The sequence below is a fragment of the Mesoplodon bidens genome, assembly GCF_964165515.1.
Source record: "Mesoplodon bidens genome assembly, chromosome: 3".
NCBI lineage: Eukaryota > Metazoa > Chordata > Mammalia > Artiodactyla > Ziphiidae > Mesoplodon > Mesoplodon bidens.
Window position 1 is genome coordinate 170,703,087 of NC_138178.1, and position 20,459 is coordinate 170,723,545.

Here is a 20,459-nt window from a genome sequence, read left to right on the forward strand (position 1 = left end):
TATCCCCAGCTCCAGGGGGGAAAAATCCTAATTAATTCAAATGGGCCATTGCCTCCGTCCAGTCCAATCTCCAAAAAACAGCTTAAGTGATCTTGTTAAAATATAATTCAGGGATTTCCCTGGTGGCGCAGTGGTTAAGAGTCTGCCTGCCAAACCAGGGGACACGGGTTCTTTCCCTGGCCCGGGCAGGTCCCACATGCCATGGAGCGACTAGGCCCGTGCGCCACAACTACTGAAACCCCCACTCCCTAGAGCCCTCATGCTGCAACTACTGAGCCCACACACCGCAACTGCTGAAGCCCACAAGCCTGGAGGCCGTGCTCCACAATGGGAGAAGCCACCACAGTGAGAAGCCCATGCACTGCAGCGAAGAGTAACCCCCGCTCACCACAACTAGAGAAAGACCCAACGCAGCCAAATAAACAAATAAAATATAATATAATTCACATTGTGTTAGAGTCCTGCTTAAGACCCTTCTATGCTCCTAGAATGAATCTAAACTCCTTCACATGGTCCACAAACCCTGGCAACCTGGCATTGCCTACCCTTTTTTTTTTTAAAGGTCTTTATTTTAAATATTTATTTATTTATTTGGCTGTGCTGGGTCTCAGTTGCGGCACGTGGGATATTTAGTTGTGGCATGAGGAATCTAGTTCCCTGACCAGGGATCGAACCCAGGCCCCCTGCATTGGGAGCGTGGAGTCTTAAACACTGCACCACCAGGGAAGTCCCCTGGCATTACCTACCTCCTCCTCTATGAACCCCCAGCTTGGCTCCAGTCATTTCAGCCCTTCTTCCCATTTCTCAAATCTGCAATGACTGTTCTACCTCAGGGTCCTCATCCTTGTGTTTCTTCTGCCTCTCTGATTAATTTCGTGTAAGCCCTGGACTCAGATGCTTTGGGCTGCTTATTTAACTTATACCAGTGTGATGTGATTGAAAGGCTCCTGACTGGACTGTATATTTTAGAAATCCTACTCCAAATAGGACCTCTAAATCTGGATGGATTGGGGGGAAATCACTCTGTATCATGGATCTCAGTTTCTCCCTTTGATTCTCCAGGAAGTTTTTATTTAATTGTCCTTCCACGGGAGGAGTGTACAGCAGGGTGAGTTGTGGAGAGACTGAGTGATGAACAGCTCAGTATAGGGAAATATTTTCCTTTTTCTTTCCGGATTCTTAGGGCAAACTGATATCTTATCTGATGAAGCCAGTTTTTAAAGCCTGAGACAGAAACTTGCACATGGTATGTTCTCATTAATGTGGGATGAATTTGAGGGAAAGAGGCAGTGTGGAAAAGAGAAAAAACACACATAATTTAGATTTTAAAAATGAGGGCTTCTCTGGTGGCACAGTGGTCAAGAATCCGCCTGCCAATGCAGGGGACAAGGGATCGAACCCTGGTTCGGGAAGATCCCACATGCCGCGGAGCAGCTAAGCCTGTGCGCCACAACTACTGAAGCCCGCGCACCTAGAGCCCGTGTTCCGCAACAAGAGAAGCCACTGCAATGAGAAGCCCGCGCACCACAACAAAGAGTAGCCCCTGCTCACCGCAACTAGAGAAAGCCCGCGCGCAGCAAGGAAGACCCAACACAGCAAAAAATAAATTAATTAATTAAAAATAAATAAATAAATAAAAGAACTAAAGACATTTTTTTTAAAAGACACATTGAAAAAAAAAGAGAAACTACACACATCGCAAGAACTATTAGGAAATGGGTTTTTTAATGCCTTTATGGAATCACAGTGACAATATGTCTCTACAAAATAAAAGAAGACATTTAAATTTTTTATTTTATTTAAATTAAGTTTAAATGATAGAATCTGGCTAGCTAAAACATTTTCAAGAAAATTAAATCACTATAAAAATAAGCAGTAGTTTTTAGAATGCTTTATTTGAGCTTAAAGGAACATAGTCTCCCTAGCATCTGTGGGCTTAGCAGTTTCTGTAGCTCTAACACATGGAGTCTGGCCTTTTTTCTCTCATAGGATGATTCTGAGATTCCATTTACTGAAGAGGATTATCGAAGAAGAAAGCACCATCCTAATTTTCTGGACCACATAAATGCTGAAAAAATGGTTCTCAAGTTTGGGAAGAAGGTAAGTCTCGAGTAGTAGAACCTTTAGGGTAAGAAAAGCTCTTTTGGAAGCAGCTTACAATGCACATGGTCAGGACTGTTCCACATACTCTATGTGTATCATGTCAGCTCGCTCCCCACCTCTGTATTTAGTTCCCACGTCCTTACACCCACAGAGCTCCGAGCTTCAGGCTCCCCCAAGAGGCACTGTCCCAGGTCCTGCCCCACGTTCTGTTCCAGCCCCCTAAGATGGAAGCCTTGCGTGGAGTCCCCAGCAGAGCTCAAGCCCTCACCTCCTAAGGGGTCTGTAGGTCCAAAGAGTCGCTTGGTCCAGAAGAGGCAAATAACTCAGAGTGGGAATGGGGTAGAGGGAACCACATTTTCCCTTCTTCCAGACTCTATCTCACTAGTTTCTTACAGCAACCCTGAAAAGTGCATATAAACCTCATCTTACAGGGAATTCCCTGCTGGTCCAGTGATTAGGACAGCACTTTCACTGCTGAGGGCCCGGGGTTCAATCCCTGGTCAGGGAACTAAAATCCCGCAAGCTGAGCAGCCAAAGTAAAGAAATAAAAATAAAAATAAACCTCATCTTACAAACAAGGAGACGGAAACTTCCAGAGGTTAAGTAACTCGCTCAAGGTCGCATAGCTAGGATTTGCTGAGCACTGTGCTGAGCATTTCTTAGCCTTGTCTGATCTACTCCCTGCAGCAACTGTCTCGTGTACATACATAATTATTCCCATTTCACAAGTGCAGACACTGTGGGAAAGAGCGGAGCTTGTCTGATCTACTCCCTGCAGCAACTGTCTCGTGTACATACATAATTATTCCCATTTCACAAGTGCAGACACTGTGGGAAAGAGCGGAGCTACCATCAGGTACCAAAGCCTGTGGGTTTTGTTCTCATTTTTCCTGACTCCAAAACTCCGTCATTCAGTAGAGTTGATCCTGACACATCCATGTCACTGATTACTGACACACCTCTAGCTGGGAAGTTCACGTAAACAAAAAGAATAGCTTATTAGCCTTCTGTTGCAGCAAAAGTTATCATTTTGAAATCCATATATTATAAAGTTGTTTTATTTCTCCTATCTTTTATCAAAATAGATGACAGGAATGCCCTGGTGATGAATAAGTAGTAACAACTAAAAATTATTGAGGGCTTGCTTACCAGGTACCAGGCACTGCGCCAGATGTATTACTTACAGTACCTCACGTAATCCTCCTATATCTCATATGTAATCCTCACAATTCTGTGAATTAAGTGCTATCATCATCATCTTCATTTAACTTAGGTAGAATTTATGCAGAAGCCCTAAACCTCTAAAGGTTCCATCCACTGCATTTTTCCCATTATCGGAAGACCTACGGTAGTGATATGTAATGATAGTTCTAAGGTGACACCTAGTGGTCTCAGAGGATATTACAGTAGGAACCTGGTCCTTAAATTCTGTCCTACTAGTAAATGTTTTCATTTTATTAAAAAAAATTTTTTTTACTTGGCAATACAAACACTGTGAGTATAAAATATTTGAGGGAAAAAACATGGGATTAGGCATTCTAGTCCCTTTTCTACCCATTAACTTATGACCTTAGCCAAGTCATTCAACTTTTGGAGTTAAATAAGTAAAATAAAGGGGTTAGACTAGAAAATATAAATCTCTTCCAACTCCAAATCCTGCAACTATATTGTTTTATTAAACTTTGAACATTGCCCCAAATAGAAAATTCATGATTTCTTGATCATTTATTTCAAATTCACTGATTGAGAAGGCATGATCACACATGCAGAAATAATAGATGTGAATGATAGTCTAAAATGGAGAAATAGGGAATTCCCTGGTAGTCCAGTGGTTAGGACTCTGCGCTTCCATTGCAGGGGCTACGGGTTCGATCCCTAGTCTGGGAACTAAGATCCCACAAGCTGTGTGGCACAGCCAAAATAAATTAATTAATTAAATTAAATAGAGAAATAGTGTCATCTTAATATCTTTTTTATCATAAAAACGTTAAATATGTCCCATGCTCTAAATTATACGATCAAAATTTGATTTCAAAAATTATTTTTTTTTAATCCCAAGCTTTCCTAATCACTCTTTTCTGAACAATTAATAAGATAAGGTTGACCTGGCCAACTTGGTCATCTTAATAACCCTTCTGTAACCTAGTGTTTTTCATCAAATAGGTAGAACCTTGGAAGGAATCATTTAACTCATATCCATTAAGATCTTGCTATGTAACAGGCACTGTGGCTAAGAGCTGGCCTCACAGCCATGAACAAAACAGACGTGGTCTCTGCACTCCTGGGGCTGGCTGTCCAGTGTTCATCAACTGTCACCACATCTGCAGTAATCACATTTATATTTACATGCTATATTATAAACACAAGAAGGTGGACCAGTTTAGTTTTTGAGGCAAGTTCATAGGCTTTTTAAATCCTCTGGGGCATTTTCACTTATCACTTTCCCTAGGACAGGTAGGAAAAGCCAGGGGACTGGGTCACCTTGTCCTTGCCTCTCTTATCCACTCATCCAGATGTAGAGGAATGTAGGTCAATTACGATGATATGGTTCCTCCTCAGAAAGCTCACTCAGAGACCCCAGTTCTCTCATATCAGGGATGAGGGTGTGTGTGAGGGGGGATTTTCTGGTCTCTACTTGGGTTCCATTCTCAGTTCATGATTATCTCTTCAACTTACCAACATCCAACCTTCCCAAATCGAATCACAGTGGTGATGGAGGGTGTCTGTATTGATAATTCTACTTGTGACACCAACTACAGCGTTCTAATTGGATGATGAATTAGCAAGAAGAGGCCAGTCAGAGCACACATATGCTCACAAATCACACTCTCTCAGGTTAGATTAAATCCCCAATGTAATTAACCAAAGATTAAAAATCTCAAGTGGGACGGCTCATGAGTCAAATGTTTAATGGAACCTAAACAGATCTCTGTTGGTCATTGCACCTTTTATACTTGGACCTCACATTAGCAATACAGAAAAAATTGCACCAACCATTGCATGAGTCTCTCTGGATGGTTAAGTTAAACATCATCAAAGCCACGTGATTATTGGATTATGAGAGTGGAGAGCATCAGAGGAAGAGAATCAGTGCCCAGGTATCCCTAAGTATTACCTCCGCCTTAAGCTTTTCAACAGGCCCAAAATCCTGTTTCTACACAGTGTAGCTGCTAGTACCTTGATGACAGTAAAAAATAGTTGAGTATTGAGGCAAATTCTCCCAGCACCTAAAACTCCTCCTGGATGAAGGGAACTCCATGTCTATTAAAATCCTCATCTTAAGGCCCATCACCAAATTCCTTGGTTCTATGTATGTCCCCCTCCCCTACTAGGTAATTAAAGACCATCATGGAAGGACAGATTTTTACATCTTCCTTTGCCTTTAGGTGCCCGGCATAGCACTTACAGGTGTTAAGTCTTCACAAATAATAAACTCTGGCTTTCATTTAACTGAGTCCCAATTAAATTTTAATAGTGGTCAGTGGGGTTGAGTTCCCCGCCTTTTAAGCGATACTCTTTTTGTCCTAGACAGTACATGAGGAGCTTGAAAGAGGTGATGAGACTTACTGAAGTGCTCATTTAAAATAATCACTAAAAATAATCTGATTCAACGTGGTTCATAATAATATATTTAGCTTTTTCCTTGTATTTTATCTAATAGGGCAGAAAATTTGCCACTTACGTAGTTGCTGCCGGACTTCAGTATGGAATGGAAGGAGGCATCTTACATGCTTTTTTTAAGGTATGACTTTCCATGACTATAACTTTTTTTTTTAAGTATTTTACACTAAGGTTACACAATTTGAAGGTTATATACTGGCTAGGCCCGTTTAATAGCAGAAAGTTAAGGAAAATATGGATGTCCAACATAACTACCTCTTTTTCTTGTATTTCCCACTCTCAGAATAATAAAGAAAAAATGGATCTCCTTTCATTCGTGAGACAAATGTTGATCCAGTGCCTACCATGTACCAGAAACCATTGTAGATACTGGGAACACAACATAATAAAGTCCCTGCCCTCGTGGAGCTTACATTCTAGTGGGTGGAGAAGAAGAGTGATAGATAATAAACAAGTTAGCCAGTAAACAGAGTATTTCAGATGTTGAAAAATAATCTGGAAAACAATGAAGCAGAGAAAGGTAGATAGAGCATGTGGGGCTAGGGTTGGGGGGTTATGTCTTTATATGATGGTTGAGGAAGGCCTTTCTTTTTTTACTTTATTTTATTTTTATATTTATTTTACTGTAGTGTAGTTGATTTACAATGTTGTGTTAATTTCTGCTGTACAGCACAGTGATTCAGATATATATATATATAAATATATATATGTGTATATATAGATAATCTTTTTCATATTCTTTTCCATTATGGTTAATCACCAGATATTGAATCTAGTTTCCTGTGCTATATGGTAGGACCTTGTTGTTTATCCATTCTGCATATAATAGTTTGCATCTGCTAATCCAAACTCCCAATCCATCCCTCCCACATCCCTCCTCTCCCTTGGCAAACACAAGTCTGTTCTCTATGTCTGTGAGTCTGTTTCTGTTTTGTAGATAAGTTCATTTGTGTCATGTTTTATATTCCACATATAAGTGATATCATATGGTATTTGTCTTTCTCTTTCTGACTTACTTCACTTAGTATGATCATCTCTAGGTCCATCCATCTTGCTGCAAATGGCATTATTTCATTCTTTTTTATGCCTGAGTAGTATTCCATTGTATATATGTCGCACATCTTTATTCATTCATCTATCGATGGACATATAGATTGTTTCCACGTCGTGGCTATTGTGAATAGTGCTGCTATAAACATAGGGGTGCATGTATCTTTTTGAGTAATAGTTTTGTCTGGATATGCGCCCAGGATTGCTGGATCATATGGCAACTTTATTTTTAGTTTTTTGAGGAGCCTCCATACTGTTTTCCATAGTGACTGCACCCATTTACATTCCCATCAACAGTGTAGGAGGGTTCCCTTTTCTCCACACGCTCTCCAGCATTTGTTATATGTAGACTTTTTTTTTTTTTTTCTTGCAGTATGTGGGCCTCTCACTGTTGTGGCCTCTCCCGTTGCGGAGCACAGGCTCCGGACGTGCAGGCTCACGGCCATGGCTCACGGGCCCAGCTGCTCCGCGCATGTGGGATCTTCCCGGACTGGGGCACGAACCCCTGTCCCCTGCATTGGCAGGCGGATTCTCAACCACTGCACCACCAGGGGAACCCTATGTAGACTTTTTAATGATGGCCATTCTGACCACTGTGAGGTGGTACCTCATTGTAGTTTTGATTTGCATTTCTCTAGTAATTAGTTGAGCATCTTTTCATGTGAGGAAGGCCTTTCTAACGATGTGACATTTGAGCAGACAGTGAAAGGCAACGGGGAGCCAGCTAAGTGGCTTCCTGGGGAAAGGCAGTGGGCCCTGCAAATGCAAAGAACCAACGCAGGAGCTTCCCTGGTGACACAGTGGTTGAGAGTCCGCCTGCCGATGCAGGGGACACGGGTTCGTGCCCCGGTCCGGGAGGATCCCACGTGCTGCGGAGCGGCTGGGCCCGTGAGCCGTGGCCGCTGAGCCTGCGCGTCTGGAGCCTGTGCTCCGCAACGGGAGAGGCCACAACAGTGAAAGACCTGTGTACCAAAAAAAAAAAAACAAAAAAAAAAAACAGGGCAGAAACGTGCTGGCTGGGTTAAGGTGCAGCAAGGAGACCAATGTGGCTGAAAGTGCTGGAGGATGAGGGGGTGATGGAGTCAAAGAGGTGATGGAGGAGCCAGGTGGATCCCAGCTTTGTAGCCCATTGTGAGGGTTTGGGCTTTTATTCTGAGTGAGTTGGGAAACAGACTATTTTGAGCATAGACGTGGCCTAATCTGTCTTAAGTTTTCAAGGATAACGCTGTTCTTCTGCTGAGTTGAGAATGTACTGTAGTGGGGCAAGAGCAGGGTAGTGCCTAAGACCTGGGTGGAAATGGTGGAGATACTGAAGATTGTTGGGATTTGGGATGTTTTGAAGATGAAGCCAATGGGATTGGTTCAAAGCTTGGATGTAAGGGTGACAGAAAGAAAGTAAAAGGTGACTTTAAGGATTTTGGTGCAAGTAACCGGAAGTAGGGAGTGGCTGTTTACTGAGATGGGGAAACTGGGAAGGGACAGATTAGGGCGAGGTATGCAATCAGTGGGAAGTTCAGGAGCTCAGCTCAGACACGTTGAGTTTGAGATGGCTGACATCCAAGTGTCGACACTCAGCAGGGAGGGACGTTGCCCTGGAGGGTCGGAGGTGTGTTTGGAGATTATGGAGGTCGTCAGGACTAGAGTTATAACCTTGGAAGCCATCAGCATATGGGTGGAATTTAAAACCATAAGACTGGATGGCATCACCTAGAGAATGAGTATGGAGAAGAGAAGAGGTCTGAGGACTGAGTCTTGGGACACTCCTATAGTTGGAGATTTACAAGGATATGGGAGGGAGTCGGGAAAGGCAGCTGAGGAGGCGTTCCCAGTGAACCAAGAGGGGAGTGTGGAGAAAGACACGTGAAAGAAGTGTTTCTAAAACGAAATAATGACCAACCATGTCACACACTGCAGATAATCAAGTAAGATGAGACCGGAGGATTGACCTGGATAGTTTTGGAATCGGGTAGAACAAAAGCCTGATATGAGTAGGTTCAAGGAGGGAGCACGAAGAGAGGAAGGGGAGACGGTGAGAACAGAGGAGCGTTCTGAGAGATTTTACTGTAAAATGGGGCAGAAAAAGAAGGCAGGAGCTAGACAAAGAAGTGTCAGGAAAGGGTGGGCTGGTTGGGTTTTTAATACAAGAGATATGACAACTGAAGAGCATGAGCTAAAGAAAGCTCTTTCTCTTTGCCCATGCTCAGCTCCCTTTTACCTACCTGACCACCGGAGGCTGGCCTTCCAGGCCTCTGCCCGGGACCCCCTTGTCTTCTCCATCTACACTCTTTCCCTGGGTTGGGCTGTTCAATCCTATGACTGGCGCCAATGACCCTCAAACATCAGTCTCCAACGGGACTCCCTCTCCTTAGTTCTCACTTTGCAGATCCATCACCTCAACTTGGATGTTTCACAAATCCAAACTACATTGACAATCACCCCCATACCTTCAGCTCCTCCAGGGCCCCACCTCAGGAAGTTGGACCACCTTCCACCCAGCTGCACCAATCAGAACCCAACTCCTTCCTCTTTCTCATCCATCACAAGATCCCCAAGTCCTCCAGAGACAACCTCCCCAATATCTCCCTTCTCTCCAACCCAACACCTCCAACTCCCCACCCAAAGGCTAGGAGAAACCCTCTCTTGTCCTCAGCTGTCATGACCTCCATCTCTTCATTTAAACTCTTACTTCCCATCGGCCCTTCACAAGGCAACCAAAGCAAATCCAGTGATGTCACTTCCCTGCTTAAAACCCTTCAATGGTTTCTCTAAGTCCAAAACATCTTACAAGATCCAGTGGTCTGCTGTGGCCCCCACCCCTACCTCTTTCACTCTTGAAAAGCGATATAAAATCATCTGGTACATGACAGTTAAACAGTACCCAGACTATCTATTTATTTACTGAAATATTTAATGAAGGGAAAAGACAAGGATTTGGACTCTGAAGATCAGGGTTCAAATCCAGTCAAAGAGACTCATTGGAAGTGTAATGTCCTGGAGGATACTTTATCCACTAAGCATTTCATCTACAAACTGATGATAATTACCCCCACCCAGTGGGGGTAATTTTAAATTTTAATTCTCACTTTTATGAGAATTAAAGACACCATGCATACTAAAGTATTTTCTTTCTATGTAGATGACCACTAAAGACAGCTGATGAGATTATGATTTCTTGAAAAGTATTTCAGCCCTGAGGTTGCACTTTATTTCTCTTAATAGGATTTGATCAGCAACTAAATCTCATCAGAACTGATTTACAAAACATCTTGAGGCTATTATTTCATCGGATAGATAGATCTTTTTGATGCCTCTGACTATGGCTCTGTCTGTGAGCTGTAATAGTCAGGCACACATAACTGGGGAAAATATGCTTTTGCTTTTTTTTCTTTTAGCTAGCTTGGTTGGGTGAGGTCCCTGCATTACCAGTTTTTGGAGATGGAACAAATGTAATTCCAGCAATTCATGTTCTTGATCTAGCAGGGTAAGTATTCTACCAGATATATGACTTCCCCGAGAATTAGCTGACTACCGTGTTTGTTTCTTACCGAGTGCTAAGACCCCCACGTGTATTATTGTATTTCTTCTTCACAACAACCCTAAGCAGAAGGTACTTTTATCATCTCCACTTTGCATCTGATGAAATAGTGTCCATCACCTAAATGCTCCACACTTCTGATAGCAAGTTCAAGTTCACCTTTTAGAAACCTTACCAGCAGAATAGCATGTCTTCCAATATGGGAAATGAACTCTTTATATGCATTCTGGGGACCTGGTCCTTTGTCCCAGATGAGATTGATATGTCCAGCCCACCAACTTAAATTCCAGAAATCTGTGAACTATAAACCAGAAGCTTTTTTTCTTTTTTTTTTGGCAATTGTTAAGTGATGTTAACACGTGTTTTTCAGACTCACAGAGTATCCCCAGGTCCCCTTCTCTTTCTTTGCAGACACTTACTTAAACACTAAGTCAAAGATAAGGTTCACTTTATTTGCAGTTCATTGCTTCTACATTTCGAGTTCCAGGGGCTTTATTCTGTCAACCCCTCGGCTCACCCCACAGGAGGGAGCAGCACCTCTCTGAGATTCTTTCTGGTTTCTAGATTCCCCCCTCTTTCTCCCATCCACCAGCCACTATTAAATTAGTCTCAATCCCAAGCGGATTTACAGATTTACTGGGAAACAATGAAGCTTAAGCTTCAAGACGCTCCCCTGCATGGGTCCCTTGCATGACCCTAAACTTCATTTTTCTTATTGTTCTCAAAGAGGGATCCCTTAAGTTGTCTAAGCTTCAGACTCCACATAAAACCTGGATCTGCTCCAGCCAACATTGACACTGGACACGGCAGGGCTGACACAGACCCTTTTTGCCTGCAGAGATTTTGCATGATTACATTATCAGGTTTTAAAGTTGTGAAAGAATCATACATTATTAAATTAATTAAATTATTCCCATTACACAAGGACTCGGGGGCCCTTGCGGTAGCATTTTTTTCCAACAAGCTTCTTGAAGACTGTCAACTATTTAACAAAGAAAGAAGCTACAAGAGGAAATGCTCTGTGAAATTAATATAAAACAAATATGAAATGGATATTTAGACAGGTGCGTTTGCTTTATTTTCGTTTGACTGAAAAGGAAGCTGAGATGGAGGTAGAATCTACAGTCTTGGGACAGTTTTCCATTCACTATTGTTTCTCTGGAATTTTTTTCATCTGTATTCCAATCCCTGTCCTGCCTCTCACTAGCTGTGTGAATTTGGGAAAGTTGCTTAACCCCTTTGGGTCTGATTTTCTCATTTGTGAGATGCGGATGATAATAGCCTTACCTGATAGGGTTGTTCTGAGAATTCCATGGGGTAACACCTGGAAAGCCCACAGCACAGGCCTGACGGGGTTAAGCCCTCAGACACGTTGGCCATCATTCATAATTAATCCAGAGTAGGAAATCTAAGCCACTCCGTGCTGTGTGACTTAAGGAGTCACAGCTTCTGTGAATCTGTGTTTTACTTTGCGAAACACCTTCCCCAAAGCATTGTTTTGGGACTTTAATGAGCCACTGGGTAAGCGGACTTCATCAACGCAAGTCCTGTCGAGGCTCAGCTACTCTTGTACTTGGGGCGAATCTGGAGCCAGGTGGACTGGCTTCCAATCCCGGCCCTTCTACCTTCCCATTAGCTCTTCAGCCCAAGAAATGTCACTTAACTCTTTACCAGCTTCCTTCACTGTAGAGTGGGGACCATCATCCCAACCCTGACCTTGTTGGAAAATAAGATAATTGCTAAATCACCAAACCCAGCATCTGGTCCATGGGGGTGGCATCCATTGAATTCTATTTACTACAGCTCCTTTGTTTATTCCCTCTGGGGATGATGTTCCCTGGCGGTCTGCAGAGTGATACAGAACGTCATAGACCATGTGCCAAAGTTCCATTACCTGGTGGCTGTGGACGAGTCAGTTCATACTCTGGAAGACTTTGTCAAGGTATGGCCATGTCATCCCAGATTGGATGGCATCTCTTAAATCATTTTACCCTCCCCCCCACCGCCCTCGCCAAAGTATTATAATTATGGGATCAGGAGTGCTAACAAGACTGGGGACTCCTAAAATACAATATCCTCAAACCCAAGCTTGCTATTTGTCTCTGCAGTATATGTGTTGGGAAATTAAAACCACAATGTTTTTTTCTCCAGTATATGCACAGAGGGGAGCAAAAAAAAGTCCACCGTAGGACTCACACACACACAAATCACACACCGCGCTACTAAAATCTATCTGTGGGGCTTCCCTGGTGGCGCAGAGGTTGAGAGTCCACCTGCCGATGCAGGGGACACGGGTTCGTGCCCCGGTCCGGGAAGATCCCACATGCCGCAGAGTGGCTGGGCCCGTGAGCCATGGCTGCTGAGCCTGCGCGTCCAGAGCCTGTGCTCCTCAGTGGGAGAGGCCACAACAGTGAGAGGCCCGTGAACCACAAAAAATAAAGTAAAATAAAATCTATCTGTGACTTGTTCCCCAAAGTACTCATATGGTCAAGTTCACCAAACCTATGGCGGCTTCCAGGAGCTCTGGGTCTCTGAGGGTCCCCTTTCCTATCTGGGCTGCTCTGGCTAAAGCCACCTGTCACCTTATGGCCCAGCTGGCCCAGCCAGTGTGGCCTTCTCTCGCCCTTTCCTTGGCCACCCCTACTAATTCTTTTATTTATTTATTTATTTATTTTTGTGGTACGCGGGCCTCTCACTGTTGTGGCATCTCCCTTTGCGGAGCACAGGCTCTGGACGCGCAGGCTCAGCAGGCATGGCTCACGGGCCCAGCCGCTCCATGGCATGTGGGATCTTCCCCGAAGGGGCACGAACCCGTGTCCCCTGCATCGGCAGGCGGACTCTCAACCACTGCGCCACCAGGGAAGCCCTCCCCCTACTAATTCTTAAGATTTGACTCAGACATCTTCCTCTGCACCCTCCTGGCTCCATCCCACCTCCCCCATGGGCAAGCCCCTCTTTTCCAGACGCCCAGCATCAGACAATACACACAAGCATCTGTCTCTCCCTTTTCAGAAATGGGGGCCCCCTGAGGGCAGAGATCGGGCCTTATTCATCTCTGTGCTCTTTAGCTACATGTGCAACAAATACACCAGTGAACACCCTCAGTGCTCTCCCCCGTTGCTTTGCAAATTTTTTTGTATTGTTATGTTTATGTTCATTTGAGAAATTTTATATTGAAACCTTACAGGTCAACCAAATAATATTTCTATTTTTCTCTAACAGTGCATCAGTAAAAGTACTGGCCCTGGGAAAATCCAGAAAGTACCCAAAGAAAATGCTTTCCTAACCAAGGACTTAACAGTTAGTATATAAGAGATTCTTTTTTTTTCTACTCTTGTCCTAAAGGTGTTGGTTCTTGAGGGATTTGGAGTCAGAAGACCTGGCTTCCAAGTTCCTTTCACCTCCTCCTGCACAGCTGGCAGTCTTAGCTATCGCAACTTCCTCTTCAGCTCTGTGAGCCTGTGGTTTTTTGTTTTTTCTTTTTTTGAAAAACCCTCCGAGGTTGTGGTCAGAAAATGTATTTGAAAGCTGTCTGATGTGTAAAATGCTCTACAAACACTGGGTGTTGCTTTCTTTGGCCTCTTTCGAAAATTCAAACAGGAGGCTGAATTTCTGATTCCATCACAGCAGCAACGAAAGTACAGTTTTAGTCATACAGTGCATTCTTCCAGCTTGTTTTAGAATATAATATGTTTAGGAATAAATTGCAACAAAACGGTGCATGGGAACATGTTTCTGAAAGAACTGATATCATTGGTTGCCTCGGAGGAGCAGAACTGGGTGGGTGGAGATGGGGACCAAAGGGAGTGCTTTCCCCTCTACTGTTTTTTTTTTTAATTGAAGTATAGTTGATTTCCAATGTTGTGTTAGTTTCAGGTGTACAGCAAAGTGATTCAGTTATTCATATATATATATATTTTTCCAGATTCTTTTCCCTTATAGGTTATTACAAAATACTGAGTAGAGTTCCCTGTGCTATACAGTAGGTCCTGTTGGTTATCTATTTTGTATATGGTAGTGTGTATAAGTTTCCCCTATACTTTTTGTTCTTTTGGATTTTGAACTGTGTGATTGCACTACTCAAAAAATAGGTAGTATTAAAATTTGTAAAAAAAAAAAAAAAGGAAGGAAACCTTCCACTTGGGTTTGTAGTATCTCCCTACTCTTTGAGTTGCTTGTGTCACTGTACAAGCCAGGTTGCCGCCCACCACAAGAGTGCAGATGTGAGGGAAGTTTAGGGTCCCAGAGTCTCACAGCAGGTGGTCTGTCAAAACTTAGAGCTGCCTTAGTTGACGGCCATGTTTAGTGAATGTGTTCATATTTTTTTCTTCAGTAACTTCAGTGATTTGGGCTTGTTATAACTCTCAAGTGGGGGGGGGGGAAGGACAAATCTCTAATGTTCCTTTATCTCTTAGCAAGAGGATATTGACCATTTACTGGTCAATTTGAGAATGGAAACAGTCTTTGTGAAGGAAAATTTTAACATTCGATGGTTCGCCCAAGCAGGATTTGTGGAAAATATCAACAGTATCCTCAAAGAGTACAAGCAAAGCAGAAGATTATTGGTAACTATAACCACTTCCTGTTTAAACTTCTGATTTAAGCAAAGTAAATGAAATTTTTGGTGTAATTACACCAATGAAAGTACTTTTTCAAATGTCTGAATTTCTCAATTCAAGTTCTTTTTCAATCTTTTTTTTTTTTTTTTTGGCCACACCACGCAGCTTGCGGGATCCTAGTTCCCCAACCAGGGATCAAACCCGTGGCCCCTGCAGTGAAAGCGTGGAGTCCTAACCACTGGACCGCCAGGGAATTCCCTCAAGTTTTTTTTCAAATCTGACCTATTGCCCAGACCAAAAAAATCTACCTCTATATTCTATTGATACTTGCCAATCGAATATTAAAAATTTTTAAGTTGACAGAGATGATTGTTATGCTTGACACAAATTGAACATGATAGTAAGCCCCAGACTGACTGTCACAGAGTTGTCCCTATAAGGGAAAATGTCTGGTACCTTACTGATCTGCCTGTTTCACCCCGGGTATACATCTGGAAAAGGGTAGGTAGGAGGTGGGGACGTCTGATGATTACTTTGATCTTTTCTTGTTGGCCAGGGGATTTGCCAGTCATTTTAATCACCACAACTTTTCATAGATATTCTTATCTACATATATAGATGAGGAAACCAAGGCTCAGAAGATGGAGCAATTTCTTCAAGGTCACACAGCTAGTCAGGGATTCAAATTAGCTAAGATGCCAATTTAGCTAGAATGGCCTTACTCTGGGAGCCTCCACACACCCCTCTCTGAAATCAGGTAAATGCAGCACTTGCCCACATCTTTGGATTTATCCCAGGGAGGCATTCCAAAGATGAGAGTAAATATGACATGAGAAGGCATTTTGAAAACTATAGTCTATGAGTAACAGGTGCCATCATAGTTGAATTGCCATCGTGCATGGAAATACTGCATAAAAGCAAGCAGAGTTGCCATTGTATCCTAAGAACAATATTCTCCTGAAAAGCATGCCTTGTTGAGAATCAGTAAAAGATGTGCCACTTTAAAAACTAGAAAGAAAAAATTAAAAAAAAATTTTAATTAAGTAATTAAAAAAAAAAAGATGTACCACTTTACAAAAGAAACAATGATCCGAGACTTCCCTGGTGGTTCAGTGGTTAAGACTCTGCACTTCCAGTGCTTCCATTGCAGGGGGCACGGGTTTGATCCCTGGCTGGAGAACTAAGATCCCACATGCTGTGTGGCACGGCCAAAAAGTTTTTTTAAAAATTAAAAAAAAAAGAAACAATGATCCTTTTAAGCATCTGAGACACCCACGATGGCTCTACTTGGAGGCTGTCCTGAGGCACAGAGCAACCTGAGAGGTTAGACTAGTATTGTCGTTTGTGGGTCAACGTAAAACAACACCCAGTCAGAGTAGAGATGGGACAAGACACCCTAAAGAGACCATATGGTTCCTGATTAGCAAAACTGGACAGGACATGATAGAAGGAGTAAGCATATCTAAAAATTAAACTGAGTCTATCCATCCCTGGGGGCATTGGTCAGCTTGGCAGCATAGAAGAGGAAACACGACCAAGGACAATGTAGACAGTGCCACACCAGCGACATCCAGCAAGATGGAGCCTCAAGCCAAGGGCCTGCACAACTCCAGTTCCTTTAGCAAAGCAAAGTCATCCCTATGCAGAGACAGGTGCATCCAATCACCTTGACCTAACACCATTCAGCAGTCCATTCATCCAACTCTCCGTGGTCTGATCAAAGCTCATCAAGCTACTTTCTAAATGTGTCTGCCTTAAGGGGTAAATGTGCCAGACACGTGCACTTGGAGTGTTCTGAGTTCAGTGGCAACCCTACTTCTCATTATAACTAAATAAACTACCATTCTGGTTTTGTACCCGGATGAGGTGAGCTTACCCCAGGAGACAGATCCTCCCTTGGTGTGTGGATGAAACAAGGCACGTGAACCTGCCCAGTTGACAGCCAGACCTCAGGCCTTGGTGACTGCACCATGCCTACCTCGGAGCCCAGCCCTGTCCATCAATACTCAGCTCCAGAGATGCTCTCCTGACCGCTGCCACCCTCCACTGCCCGACGTCTTGGTCATTGCCATCACCCTGAGAGAGCCTGTCCCTAAGCAGACAGGGTTGTTCACTCCCACCACGCCTCACCCAGCACCACTGCAGTAGCCCTGCTCACTCCCTTCACAGCCTTGGCTTCCTCATCTGACAAATAGTAATAATAACAATAGTAGTAGTAATAATAATAATGTTAGTAGCAATAATAACGATAACCAGCTCTGTGCATGCAAGTATGTAGTCTTTAAGCACATGGACACTCTGTCCATGGAAATGCTTTTCAATGGGATGATTAAAAAAATTTTTTTTTAATTTAAAATTTTAAAAATTTGGGCTTCTCTGGTGGCGCAATGGTTAAGAGTCTGCCTGCCGACGCAGGGGACATGGGTTCGTGCCCCGGTCCGGGAGGATCTCGCATGCCGCGGAGCGGCTGGGCCCATGAGCCATGGCCGCTGAGCTTGTGCGTCCGGAGCCTGTGCTCCACATCGGGAGAGGCCACAACAGTGAGAGGCCCGCATACCACAAAAAATAAAAATTAAAAAAAAAAATTAAAAAAATTTTAAAATTGCCTTGCAAAATACCAGGCTTTAGTTTCACAACTGTTTGGACCATTTTGAAAGAAATGACTATTTGTCACTGATGTTTTTATTTCTATTAGAAATAAACAAACATTTGCTCACCGGTTATGAATGTGATGAGCTTCTAGAAACTTTTTTTTTTAAATGAGTGTATTTTTCAGATGTAGAGAACAAACGTATGGACACCAAGGGCGGGAAAGCAGGGGGTTCAGGGGTGGGGTGGTGGTGGTAGGATGAACTGGGAGATTGGGATTGACATATATACATTAATATGTATAAGATAGATAACTAATAAAAAATAAAATTTAAAAAATGAGTGTATTTTTAAAAACTAGGATAAATTAACTGTTTTCATTTATTTTTTATTTTTATTTATTTATTTCTTTAATTTTTTTTTTTTTTGCGGTATGCGGGCCTCTCACTGTTGTGGCGTCTCCCATTGTGGAGCACAGGCTCCGGACGCGCAGGCTCAGCGGCCATGGCTCACAGGCCCAGCCGCTCTGCGGCATGTGGGATCTTCCTGGACCGGGGCACGAACCCATGTCCCCTGCATTGGCAGGCGGACTCTCAACCAATGCGCCACCAGGGAAGCCCGACTCTGGGGTCTTGATGGAGGAGTGAGAGTCAGCCTGCAGGATCCCGAGACTTAAAAGGGCTGCGACCCTTGAAATAACGAACACTGTCTAGCTACAGATGGTTCAGAGCTCCCTGTATGATGCTTATTCTCCCTTTTAGCCCATCAAAATTTGCATTCTTGGCCCTCCTGCTGTGGGAAAATCCAGCATCGCTGAAGTGTTGTCCAAATACTACAAACTGCACCACATTAAATTGAAGGATGTCATTTCCGAAGCCATAGCAAAACTGGTAACACTTTTAACTACTTTACTACTTTACTGTGAATTTTTATATTTTAAAAATGCTTTTAAAAATGCTTTGTCTTAGTTATAATTAAGAAATCACTAATTTTCCATGGCATATCCTACAAAATATTTGTTATTTTAATTGGATTTTGTTGTTGGCTCCGTTATGGAAACACAGAAACCCACATGACTTTTCCTCTGGAAGCGTCTTTCATGGGTCGCCCTTAAAATTTAGTCTTTCTCCAGCTGTTGCTCAAAATATATCTTGCATTCTCTCTATTGACTGGAACATTTTCATTTTTTTCTTTATTCTTTTTTTTTAATTGAAGTATAGTTGATGTACAATATTATATAACTTACAGGTGTACAGTGTAGTGATTCACAATTTTTAAAGCTTATACTCCATTTATAGTTATTAAGATGCATTGTCTACATTCCCCATGTTGTACAATATATCCTTATTGTAGTTTATTTTATACCTAATAGTTTGTACCTCTTAATCCCCTCCCCCTACCTAGTCCATTTCCCCTTCTGTCTCCTCACCAGTAACCACTAGTTTGTTCTCTACATCTGTGAGTCTGCTTCCTTTTTGTTATATACACTAGTTGTATTTTTTAGATTCCACATATAAGTGATATCATACAATATTTGTCTTACTCTGTCTGACTTATTTCACTTAGCATAATGCCCTCCAAGTCCATCCATGTTGCTGCAAATGGCAACACTTCATTCTTTTTTATGGCTGAGTAGTATTCCATTGTATGTATGAGTATGTGTGTGTGTGTGTGTGTATATATATATATATATATATATATACACACACACACACCATATCTTGTTTATCCATTTATCTGTTGATGGAAGTTAGTCTGCTTCCATATTTTGGCTACTGTAAATAATGCTGCTATGAACTTTGGGGTACACATATCATTTTGAATTAGTGTTTTTGTTTTTTTCGGATATATACACAGGTTTTTTTTATTCTTGATGTATTTCTCAGGGTATTATCAGACCGTTTATCAACAGCTTAAAAAAAAAGACTATTTTCTTAGTGCAGTTTTAGGTTCACAGCAAAGTTGAGAGGAAGGTACAGAGATTTCCCCTACATCCCCTACCCCTTGCACAGGCAGCCTACCCCATTATCATTAAACCCCACCAGAGTGGCACATCTGTTACATCGATGAATTTATATTCACCTATCAGATTACCTAAAGTCCGTAGTTGCCATTAGGGTTCACTCTTGCTGTTGTACATTCTATGGGTTTGGACAAATGTATAATGAAATGTGTCCACCATTATAGTATCATACAGAGTAGTTTTCACTGCCCTGAAAATTCTCTGTGCTCTGCTGTCCCTCCTTCTCCCCAAATAGCTACTTCTTATCATTTTATTGGGAATGGGAGGTACTGAAGTACATTTCCAAAGGTGATTATTAAAAGTCTTGATTTCTACAAAATGTGTGTCCCCCAAGTAAGATCCAACCTGATACTTGGAAAAGTGTTGATTCTTTTTTGTTTGTTTGTTTGTTTTTTGGCTGCATCATGCAGCTTGCAGGATTAGGATTACTTCCCCAACCAGGGATCCAACCTGGGCCCCCTGCAGTGGAAGCTCGGAGTCCTAACCACTGGACCACCAGGGAATTCCTAGAATTGATTGATTCTTAAGTAGTTCTGGCATTAGCACAGAAATAGATTATTCTCCTAAAATAGAGTAAGAAAACCCCCGAGGCTCTTATCTGTCTTCGTAGATAGATAGGCGCATCCTGACCACTTTTGCACAGCTGTCCTTGAACACCTCCCCTGTTTGGGTACCAGCCTTTTCCAGGATCACTCACCAGATGATTTATGAGCAGCCAATCAATGCAGGGCATCATCTGATTGGAATATCCCTGTGGTATGTAGGAGGCGATCATTACACCGAAGGATGTAGGGGAAGGAGGAGAAGAAGAAGGTGAAGAGGAGGGAGAAGAGGAGACCGTGGAGGATGCTCAGGAGCTCTTGGACGGCATCAAGGAAAGCCTGGAGCAGAATGCAGGTAACCGCACAGCACACGCTGCACTGCTTCTGTAACGGTGGGATTTATTTCCTTGTTATAAAAAACTACTTGTTTGCTATTA

At 42.7% G+C, this 20,459-nt stretch overlaps 1 protein-coding gene across 1 annotated transcript in view; it reads left to right on the forward strand.

Annotated features, from left to right (window-relative positions):
• Window positions 1–20,459, forward strand: part of AK7 (adenylate kinase 7) — a 54,640-nt gene that overhangs the window by 18,258 nt on the left and 15,923 nt on the right. The window contains 8 exon segments of the mRNA XM_081230045.1: window positions 1,990–2,100; window positions 5,765–5,845; window positions 10,167–10,255; window positions 12,161–12,251; window positions 13,532–13,609; window positions 14,725–14,874; window positions 18,219–18,347; window positions 20,245–20,377. Coding sequence (XP_081086171.1) covers window positions 1,990–2,100; window positions 5,765–5,845; window positions 10,167–10,255; window positions 12,161–12,251; window positions 13,532–13,609; window positions 14,725–14,874; window positions 18,219–18,347; window positions 20,245–20,377 — 862 coding nt within the window.